Source organism: Oncorhynchus mykiss, chromosome 21, assembly GCF_013265735.2.
Source record: "Oncorhynchus mykiss isolate Arlee chromosome 21, USDA_OmykA_1.1, whole genome shotgun sequence".
Taxonomy (NCBI): Eukaryota; Metazoa; Chordata; class Actinopteri; order Salmoniformes; family Salmonidae; genus Oncorhynchus; species Oncorhynchus mykiss.
The window spans coordinates 19004503-19016107 of NC_048585.1; the positions used below are offsets into that span (position 1 = coordinate 19004503).

Consider the following 11605-nt stretch of genomic DNA (forward strand, 5'->3'; position numbering starts at 1 on the left):
CTCTCATCCACTCTCTCTCATTTCACCATCTATCTCCCTCTCATCCACTATCTATCTCCCTCTCATCCACTCTCCATCTCCCTCTCATCCACTCTCCATCTCCCTCTCATCCACTCTCCATCTCCCTCTCCATCTCCCTCTCATCCACTCTCCATCTCCCTCAACATCTCCCTCAAATCCACTCTCTCTCATTCAACATCTCCCCTCTCCATCTCTCTCTCATCCACTATCCATCTCCCTCTCCCTCTCATCCACTATCTCCCTCTCATCCACTATCTCCCTCAACATCTCCCTCAAATCCACTCTCTCTCATTCAACATCTCCCCTCTCATCCACTCTCTCTCATTTCACCGTCTTTCTCTTGTCTTTCCACTCTCCCTTCCACAATCTGCCGCCAAACCAAATAGAGATAATCACAGTTCATTGATCATGGTGTGTGTGTGTGTGTGTGTGTGTTTGTTTGAGCAGCACGGTCTGTAAACACAACCCCAGCGGATCAGTGATTGATGTATTTTTATTTAAATGTTTATTTAACTAGGCAAGTCAGTTAAGAACCAATTCTTATTTACAATGGCGGCCTAGGAACAGTGGGTTAACTGCCTTGTTCAGAGGAACAGTGGGTTAACTGCCTTGGGACCGAACAACAGATTTGTACCTTGTCAGCTTAGGGATTCGATCCAGCAACCATTTGGTTACTGGCCCAACGCTCTAACCACTAGGCTACCTGCTATGTCTAGTTGCCTACTAACAGGGGGTGGGTGCACTTGTGTGTGTGGGTGTGTGTGCACATGTGTGGGTGTGGTTGCACATGTGTGGGTGTGTGTGGGTGCACATGTGTGCGTGTGTGTGGGTGCACGTGTGTGTGTGTGGGTGCACATGTGTGTGTGTGGGTGCAAATGTGTGTGTGTGGGTGCACATGTGTGTGTGTGGGTGCACATGTGTGTGTGTGTGTGTGTGTGTGTGGGTGCACATGTGTGTGTGTGGGTGCACATGTGTGTGTGTGTGTGTGTGTGTGTGTGTGGGTGTGTATGTGTGTGTGTGGGTGTGTGGGTGCACATGTGTGTGTGTGGGTGCACATGTGTGTGTGTGTGTGGGTGCACATGTGTGTGTGTGTGTGGGTGCACATGTGTGTGTGTGTGTGTGTGGGTGCACACGTGTGTGTGTGTGGGTGCACATTTGTGTGTGTGTGTGGGTGCACATGTGTGTGTGTGTGTGTGGGTGTGTGTGGGTGCACATGTGGGTGTGTGTGGGTGCACATGTGTGTGTGTGTGTGTGTGTGTGTGTGTGTGTGTGTGTGTGTGGGTGTGTATGGGTGCACATGTGTGTGTGTGTGTGTGTGTGTGTGTGTGTGTGTGTGTGTGTGTGTGTGTGTGTGTGTGTGTGTGTGGGTGTGTGTGGGTGCACATGTGTGTGTGTGTGTGTGTGTGTGTGTGTGTGGGTGCACATGTGTGTGTGGTTGTGTGTGGGTGCACATGTGTGTGTGTGGGTGTGTGTGGGTGCACATGTGTGTGTGGTTGTGTGTGGGTGCACATGTGTGTGTGGGTGTGTGTGGGTGCACATGTGTGTGTGGGTGTGTGTGGGTGCACATGTGTGTGTGTGGTTGTGTGTGGGTGCACATGTGTGTGTGGGTGTGTGTGGGTGCACATGTGTGTGTGGGTGCACATGTGTGTGTGTGTGTGTGGGTGTGTGTGGGTGCACATGTGTGGGTGCACATGTGTGTGTGTGTGTGTGTATGTGGTTGTGTGTGGGTGCACATGTGTGTGTGGGTGTGTGTGGGTGCACATGTGTTCGCCTGCTTGAAGGACAAAAGGGGAAACGGAGATGCTGAGACTGATTATATCAAATCACACACACACCTCCACATCTTGTTACAATACAGCCTTATTCTAAAAATTGATTAAATTGTTTTTTTTCCCTCATCAATCTACACACAATATCCCATAATGACAAAGCAAAAACAGGTTTTTCCAACATTTAGCTAATTATTTTTCTCTCTTTTAAAAAAAAAACCCAACTTAAACATTACTTTGACATAAGGATTCAGACCCTTTAACTCAGTACTTTGTTGAAGCACCTTTAAAGTCGATTACAGCCTCGACTCTTCTTCGGTATGACGCTACAAGCTTGACACAGCTGTATTTGGGGAGTTTCTCCCATTCTTCTCTGCAGATCCTCTCAAGCTCTGTCAGGTTGGATGGGGCGCGAGGCTACACATCTATTGTCAGGTCTCCCCAGAGATGGTCGATCAGGTTCAAGTCCAGGCTCTGGCTGGGTCACTCAAGGACATTCACAGACTTGTCCCAAAGCCACTACAGCATTGTCTTGGCTGTGTGCTGCCACCACCATGCTTCAAAGTGGGATAGTATAGGCCAGCTGATGAGCGGTGCCTGGTTTCCTCCATACGCTTGGCATTCAGGCCAAAGAGTTGAATCTTGGTTTCATCAGACCAGAGCATCTTGTTTCTCATGGTCTGAGAGTCCTTTAGGCCTTTTAGCAAATGGCCCTTCTCCCTCGATTGCTCAATTTGGGCGGGCGGCCAGCTCTAGGAAGAAAAAGTCTTGGTGATTCCAAACTTCTTCCATTTAAGAATGATTGAGGCCACTGTGTTCTTGGGGACCTTTAATGCTGCAGAAATTTTTTGGTACACTTCCCCAGATCTGTGCCACAACACAATCCTGTCTCGGAGCTCTACGGACAATTCCTTCGACCTCATGGCTTGGTTTTTACTCTGACATGCACTGTCAACTGTGGTACCATATATAGACAGGTGTGTGCCTTTCCAAATCATGTCCAATCAATTGAATTTACCACAGGTGGACTCCAATCAAGTTGTAGAAATATCTCAAGGATGATCAATGGAAACAGGATCCACTCAACTGAACTCAACTGAACTCAATTTCGAGTCTAATAGCAAAGGGTCTGAATAACAGTGATGTACTGGGCCATACACACTACCCTCTGTAGTGCCTTGCGGTTAGAGGCCGAGCAGTTGCCATACCAGGCAGTGATGCAACCAGTCAGGATGCTCTTGATGGTGCAGCTGTATAACCTTTTGAGGATCTGAGGACCCATGCCAAATCTTTTCAGTCTCCTGAGGGGGAATAGGTTTTGTTGTGCCCTCTTCACACCGTGCCCTCTTATCTGCATACCATGCTTCTACATCCACTCAACCTCTCTATGTCACCTATATCTACGTCTAATCTATAGTATGCACAGGCAGACAGGCAAGTCTGCCTTATCAACACTGTTCCGTGTGTCTGTTCGTTTGAGATGGGGAGCGTGTGTGTGTTCACACGTTTGTGTGTAACTGTGTTATCGCCAATACTTCCAGTTATAACCAGTGTCTCATCTGGACATGGTAGATCACTGGAGCTGGAGAGAGAGACTGGCAGCACCACGGGAGATAGAAGACTAAGGTTTATCAGGGAAATGTCTCAAGGAAGGCATCAAAGGTCTACATACATGTATGCGAGCACACACACAAGGTCTCAATGTCCCTGATAACCAGCCCACACTATCTGTGCATCACCAGTGTGTTTGGAGAGAGAGAAGACATCAAACCGTCTGAGAAATTAACCAGAGGGGAGGGAGGGTGAAAAGGACAGAACGAGAGATTGGGATGGAGGAGTAGTCAGGTAACAAGAGATCCAAGGGGTTATCCGACGTTGTAAATTGCTCCCAAGGATGAACCAGACTTGTGAAGGTCTGGAATTCTTTCTGAGGTCTTGGCTGATTTCCACATGATGTCAAGCAAAGAGGCACTGAGTTTGAAGGTAGACATTGAAATACATCCACAAGTACACCTCCAATTGACTCAAATTATGTCAATTAGCCTATCACAAGCTTCTAAAGCCATGACATCATTTTCTGGAATTTTCCAAGCTGTTTAAAGGCACAGTCAACTTAGTGTTTGTAAACTTCTGACCCACTGGAATTGTGATACAGTGAATTATAAGTGAAATAAATCTGTCTGTAAACAATTGTTGGAAAAATTACTTGTGTCATGCACAAAGTAGATGTCCTAACCGACTTGCCAAAACTATAGTTTGTTAACAAGAAATTTGTGGAGTGGGTGAAAAACGAGTTTTAATGACTCCAACCTAAGTGTATGTAAACTTCCGACTTCAACCGTATATGTGTGTGTGTGTATATATATGTGTGTGTGTGTATGTGTAGACTAGTTCTGTGTGATTGCCTGGTAAACAACCTCACCCCTACCACTGTCTCTCCAACCATGAGGTGTGTCATGTGTTCACTTTATCACTTTATACACCCCCCCCCCCCCCCCCCCCCCACCACACACACACACACACGGCTTAGCAGTGAAGTCAGACATTTAGCCAGTGGGGTGTAGGAACAGCAGTACGGCCACAAGTCTTCAGATCATTGAGATGATAACACCCCTGACAAAGACTTACAGACAGACATTTAGCCAGCGGGGTGTAGGAACAGCAGTACGGCCTCAAGTCTTCAGATCATTGAGATGATAACACCCCTGACAAAGACTTACAGACAGACATTTAGCCAGTGGGGTGTAGGAACAGCAGTACGGCCTCAAGTCTTCAGATCATTGAGCTGATAACACCCCTGACAAAGACTTACAGACAGACATTTAGCCAGTGGGGTGTAGGAGCAGCAGTACGGCCTCAAGTCTTCAGATCATTGAGATGATAACACCCCTGACAAAGACTTACAGACAGACACACACCACATCTGCCATCTTTATCTGCTCATCCCTTTGTCCCATCCTTCCTTTTTTCTGCTCCTGTCTTCTCCCGTCAGAGATCAAGAGCTTTAGGGGATCTAACATGGCCAGACGGCAGAACAGATCAGAAAGGAGAATAAAGAACGACGAGAACAAAAGGGATTCACATCGACATGAGCCGATACCCTTTTCTGACATGGTGATGATCGGACAAAATCCCCCTAGATACTGATCTAATGTCTGTTTTTCTGTTCCCTCCCTTATGGTTACAATTAGAATATAGGGAGGGTAAGCTGATCCTAGATCTGTCCCCAAGGGCACCAGTTTATATTTATTTAACCTTTATTTAACTAGGCAAGTCAGTTAAGAACAAATTCTTATTTACAATGGTGGCCTACACCGGTCAAACCCGGAAGACGCTGGGCCAATTGTGCGCCGCCCTATGGGACTACCAATCACGGCCAGTTGTGATACAGCTCTATTGACTACACAGATTGTATTCCACAACAAATGAGCCAGAGGGAGCAATGATATGAAAATAAATAAAGTCTCAAGAATGAATCATGGAATCTAATACTCTAGCTTGTTATTAAGCTGGTGCATATTCTGCTCTTTAACTGTGTATTTCACTCTGAGAACACACAGCAGTAGCAGGGAATGCCTGCTAAATATAAATATGCAAATGTAAAACATTTAAAATAGACAATGTGTGCATGTTGGGGTCGTGGGGGTAAATGTGTGTTTGTGAGAGAGGTAGATATAGAAACCTGGTGCAGCAACCGTAAACCCCTGTCTTCAACAAGCCAGGCGCCAAGTATTCCTTCACACTACAATGGTGTGTGTGTGTGTGATACTAGCATCACACTGCACTGACATAACGAGGAGAGAGAAAGAGAGATGAGAGAGAGAGATACAGAGAGAGAGAAATACAGAGAGAGTGAAAGAGAGAGATAAAAAGAGAGAGAAATACAGAGAGAGAGAGAGAAAGAAAAATAGAGAGATACAAAGAGAGAGAAATACAGAGAGAAAGAAAAAGAGAGAGATACAAAGAGAGAGAAATACAGAGAGAGAAAGAGAAAGAAAAAGAGAGAGATACAAAGAGAGGGAGAAAGCAAGAGAGTGGTTGTCATTGCGACATGATACATTGAATAAAAACATTGCTGTTCTAGAACTGTGTATTCTTCCAATGTGAAATACCTATTACCTTCTGCTAAGATCACTTTAGAGGTCACAGCTATTTGTGGTCCCACATCCCTACACAGCTTCAATCAACCAAATACACCATTCACCTTGTGTGTGTGTGTGTGTGTGGGGGGGGGGGGGGGGGGGGTTACATTATGTGGCTCACCTGTGGGCGGATGACTCTGTCAATGCTCTTCAGGGCAGTGTCTGGGGAGGGGGGAGAGCAGTCTGGAGTAGGCCCCGTCGGTGAGGAGCTGTTCCTATGGTTACACAGCTCCGGCTCAGTCACCGTCACCTGGGGAGAGTGGCCTTGAAAGAGAGACAGAAAGGGAGAGAGGGGGGGTGGAGCGAGAGGCAAGAGAAGGGGTGTATATTTAATTAAGACTGGATCAAATGAAGAGCAATCCAAACAGAGACAGAACAGCAGGTATCCATGGAGGGTCAAGGCTGCAATGCATTTCCACTGGAGTTCGTTCAGATGTGAACCTCCGATGTGGCAGCTGCCATGTGCGCTCAAATGGCCAACCAACTGGGGACATCTTTCTCTCTGTCTTAACTGTCTCTCACACATCATAACACGCACGCACGCACGCACGCACACACCTCTGAAGGAGTGAGACAGGAAAGAGTGGCCTGACGAGGACTCAGATGTCAGAGTTGATTTCCCCAGTGTGTGATCAGTTAGGGAGAAAATAAGAAACAGAGAGGGAGGAGAGGAAAGAGAGGGAGGAGAGGAAAGAGAGGGAGGGGAAACGAGTGCAGAAGTTGGACAGAATCTAATTTCTCACCCACATTAAAAGGGAAAAACCATCCATTTCAATCAGCAGCCAACAAGAGAGACGTACACACACTCCCACAAGTGTGTGTGTGTGTGTGTCCGTGCACGTGTAGTCTATCCGTCAGTCCTTGTCGGGCTACACAAACATACAGACGCTCAAATATTTGTCCAATGTATGTTGTATGTTTCTGGACGACGCAACATGCTGCCTTGTTGACAACATGACCGAGCACCACAGATGACTGTTCCATTTGAGAATGGAGCTCCTCCCTCCCCTCCTTTGCCCGGTTCCCTGCAGCTCAGTATATTCAAAACAGCCCAGTGACTCACAAGGCGCTTGTCTGTCGTCATTGTGCTTGTAAACAAACACCACGTGACTGGGGACTACCGGTAAGCTTCATAATGAAAAACTATATGACAGGTGAAATTAAGAACGTGATATTCTCCTAACGCAGGACTTTCCAACCCTGTACCTGGAGAGCTACAGTCCTGTAGGTTTTAACTCCAACCCTGTACCTGGAGAGCTACAGTCCTGTAGGTTTTAACTCAAACCCTGTTCCTGGAGAGCTACAGTCCTGTAGGTTTTAACTCCAACCCTGTACCTGGAGAGCTACAGTCCTGTAGGTTTTAACTCCAACCCTGTACCTGGAGAGCTACAGTCCTGTAGGTTTTAACTCCAACCCTGTACCTGGAGAGCTACAGTCCTGTAGGTTTTAACTCCAACCCTGTTCCTGCAGAGCTACAGTCCTGTAGGTTTTAACTCCAACCCTGTACCTGGAGAGCTACAGTCCTGTAGGTTTTAACTCCAACCCTGTTCCTGGAGAGCTACAGTCCTGTAGGTTTTAACTCCAACCCTGTACCTGGAGAGCTACAGTCCTGTAGGTTTTAACTCCAACCCTGTTCCTGCAGAGCTACAGTCCTGTAGGTTTTAACTCCAACCCTGTACCTGGAGAGCTACAGTCCTGTAGGTTTTAACTCCAACCCTGTTCCTGGAGAGCTACAGTCCTGTAGGTTTTAACTCCAACCCTGTACCTGGAGAGCTACAGTCCTGTAGGTTTTAACTCCAACCCTGTTCCTGGAGAGCTACAGTCCTGTAGGTTTTAACTCCAACCCTGTTCCTGGAGAGCTACAGTCCTGTAGGTTTTAACTCCAACCCTGTACCTGGAGAGCTACAGTCCCGTAGGTTTTAACTCCAACCCTGTTCCTGGAGAGCTACAGTCCTGTAGGTTTTAACTCCAACCCTGTTCCTGGAGAGCTACAGTCCTGTAGGTTTTAACTCAAACCCTGTTCCTGGAGAGCTACAGTCCTGTAGGTTTTAACTCCAACCCTGTACCTGGAGAGCTACAGTCCTGTAGGTTTTAACTCCAACCCTGTTCCTGGAGAGCTACAGTCCTGTAGGTTTTAACTCCAACCCTGTTCCTGGAGAGCTACAGTCCTGTAGGTTTTAACTCCAACCCTGTACCTGGAGAGCTACAGTCCTGTAGGTTTTAACTCCAACCCTGTTCCTGGAGAGCTACAGTCCTGTAGGTTTTAACTCCAACCCTGTTCCTGGAGAGCTACAGTCCTGTAGGTTTTAACTCCAACCCTGTTCCTGGAGAGCTACAGTCCTGTAGGTTTTAACTCCAACCCTGTTCCTGGAGAGCTACAGCCCTGTAGGTTTTAACTCCAACCCTGTTCCTGAAGAGCTACAGTCCTGTAGGTTTTAACACCAACCCTGTTCCTGGAGAGCTACAGCCCTGTAGGTTTTAACTCCAACCCTGTTCCTGGAGAGCTACAGTCCTGTAGGTTTTAACTCCAACCCTGTACCTGGAGAGCTACAGTCCTGTAGGTTTTAACTCCAACCCTGTTCCTGGAGAGCTACAGTCCTGTAGGTTTTAACTCCAACCCTGTTCCTGGAGAGCTACAGCCCTGTAGGTTTTAACTCCAACCCTGTTCCTGGAGAGCTACAGTCCTGTAGGTTTTAACTCCAACCCTGTTCCTGGAGAGCTACAATCCTGTAGGTTTTAACTCCAACTCTGTTCCTGGAGAGCTGTACAGTCCTGTAGGTTTGAACTCCAACTCTAATCTAGAGCATATAATAATGAGCTGGTTGATACCTGAATCAGGTCAGTTACAACAACAGGGGTTGGAGCGAAAACCAACAGGAGGGCAGCGCTCCATCAACAGGGTTGGAGAGCCATGTCCTAACGTACTGCACAGGCTGACTGCAGGTGTTTACTTAAAAAGTAGCAACAAATATATAACATCAAATAACATTTTATTGGTTGCATACACATATTTAGCAGATGTTATTGGTTGCATACACATATTTAGCAGATGTTATTGGTTGCATACACATATTTAGCAGATGTTATTGGTTGCATACACATATTTAGCAGATGTTATTGGTTGCATACACATATTTAGCAGATGTTATTGGTTACATACACATATTTAGCAGATGTTATTGGTTGCATACACATATTTAGCAGATGTTATTGGTTGCATACACATATTTAGCAGATGTTATTGGTTGCATACACATATTTAACAGATGTTATTGGTTGCATACACATATTTAGCAGATGTTATTGCGGGTGTAGTGAAATGCTTATTATTCAAATATAAACTCAGCAAAAAAAGAACAGTCGTCTCACTGTCAACTGCGTTTATTTTCAGCAAACTTAACATGCGTAAATGTTTGTATGAACACAGCAAGATTCAACAACTGAGACATAAACTGAACAACTTCCACAGACATGTGACTAACAGAAATGGAATAATGTGTTCCTGAACAAAGGGGGGGGGGGGGGGGGTCAAAATCAAAAGTAACAGTCAGTCTCTGGTGTGGCCACCAGCTGCATTAAGTACTGCAGTACATCTCCTCCTCATGGATATTTGGATTTTTACGAATTATCTTTGAAAGACAGGGTCCTGAAAAAGGGACGTTTCTTTTTTTGCTGAGTTTATATTGAAATGTATTCAAAAAATTATAAGAAATTGTTTCAATAGTATTGATGGTATTGAAAAGCTCAAATCTGGACATCGAAGCCAGTTCCACTGCATTTTTTTTAGTTGTTCCCCTCTAATCAGGGACTGATGTAGAACAGGGACACCATTAATGTATCAGGTAGAACAGAAAGCCAGTAGGCTCTGAACCTCGTATGGTAAGTGTTGAATACCCCTGGTACATACAGTATACCATCCAAACCTACCTGGGAGGAAGAAAGTGTTTGTATGAGAAGATAGGTAGAGAGACAGAGATAAACAGAGGGGGGGAGGGGGGGGATCAGAGGGATAAATATAGACCGATATGGTATTTTCTATTTTCTTGTAGAGTAAATAAGCCTGTCAGCACTGATGATTGAGGTGAGGGAGGGTGTGTGTGTGTGTGTGTGTGTGTGTGTGTGTGTGTGTCAAAGACATTCTGAGGGAGGTAGTTGATGGGAGAGGTAGCGAGAGGTAGAGAAAGAGCGGGCTATATAAGATAGAGAGATACAGCAGAGAGAGGAACGAGAGGGAGAAGAAAGGTAGAAAGTGAAAGTGAAAGAAAGTGTTTGTATGAGAGGGAGAAGATAGGTAGAGAGACAGAGAAAGGGGGTGACAGAGAGAAACAGAGAGAGGGAGAAGATAGGTAGAGAGACAGAGAAAGGGGGAGACAGAGAAAGGGGGAGACAGAGAGAAACAGAGAGAGAAGATAGGTAGAGAGACAGAAAAAGGGGGAGACAGACAAAGGGGGAGACAGAGAGAGAGAGAGACAGATATGGTATTTTTCTGTAGAGTAAATAAGCCTGTCAGCACTGATGATTGGTGAGAGGGTGTGTGTGTGTGTGTGTGTGTGTGTTACAAAGACAGTCTGTGTGTTAGCAGCACAGACAGACCAGTGTGTGTTCATAGGCCAGACCAGCTGTACAGCTAGATAAAGCAGGCATGCAGTACAGCAGGGTACCCCAACTGGCAGCCAGCGGGCCTAATTTGGCCCACGGGGGATTTTATTTGCCCCCCCCCCCCCCAAGATTTATGGGCAAAATGTTACTTGTTAGACATAAAAGACTGTAAAAAGACCAGCAAATCAGCTCATAGTGATTTTCATTTAGGAAATCTGTTACAAGTGTTCCCACGCATAATATGTGATTGTATACAAATCTAATCAAGTTTTGAAATGATTAAGTTTTAGTCAAATATTATATCTGTTTGGGCTTCTTGCAGTCTACAAATGATTTATAATTATGTTCCGGCCCCTCGACCATCCGCTCAAGAAAAAATATGTCGTGGCTGAATCTAGTGGATAATCCCTGCTGTACAGTATGTACTGGTGGGATGTTATCCTGGGGCTATATAGTGTGTGTTTGTATTTACAGTATGTACTGGTGGGATATTATCCTGGGGCTATATAGGGTGTGTATGTATGTACAGTATGTACTGGTGGGATATTAACCTGGGGCTATATAGGGTGTGTGTGTATGTACAGTATGTACTGGTGGGATATTATCCTGGGGCTATATAGGGTGTGTGTGTATGTACAGTATGTACTGGTGGGATATTATCCTGGGGCTATACAGGGTGTGTGTGTGTGTGTGTACAGTATGTACTGGTGGGATATTATCCTGGGGCTATATAGGGTGTGTATGTATGTACAGTATGTACTGGTGGGATATTATCCTGGGGCTATATAGGGTGTGTGTGTATGTACAGTATGTACTGGTGGGATATTATCCTGGGGCTATATAGGGTGTGTGTGTGTACAGTATGTACTGGTGGGATATTATCCTGGGGCTATATAGGGTGTGTGTGTGTGTGTGTACAGTATGTACTGGTGGGATATTATCCTGGGGCTATATAGGGTGTGTATGTATGTACAGTATGTACTGGTGGGATATTATCCTGGGGCTATATAGGGTGTATATGTATGTACAGTATGTACTGGTGGGATATTATCCTGGGGCTATATAGGGTGTGTG

The 11605-nt window shown here is 45.7% G+C and overlaps 1 protein-coding gene across 6 annotated transcripts in view; it reads right to left on the minus strand.

The window, feature by feature from the left end:
* The window catches only part of LOC110501015 (ankyrin repeat and sterile alpha motif domain-containing protein 1B), a 308010-nt gene that overhangs the window by 140960 nt on the left and 155445 nt on the right, over positions 1-11605 (minus strand). For all 6 annotated transcript variants that reach the window (XR_005038543.1, XM_036957167.1, XM_036957166.1 and 3 more), the window contains one exon: positions 6054-6196. Coding sequence is in view for 5 of the 6 variants with exons in the window: in XM_036957167.1 (XP_036813062.1) it covers positions 6054-6196 (143 nt within the window). In the remaining variant the exon portion in view is untranslated. The remainder of the gene's footprint in view (positions 1-6053; positions 6197-11605) is intronic.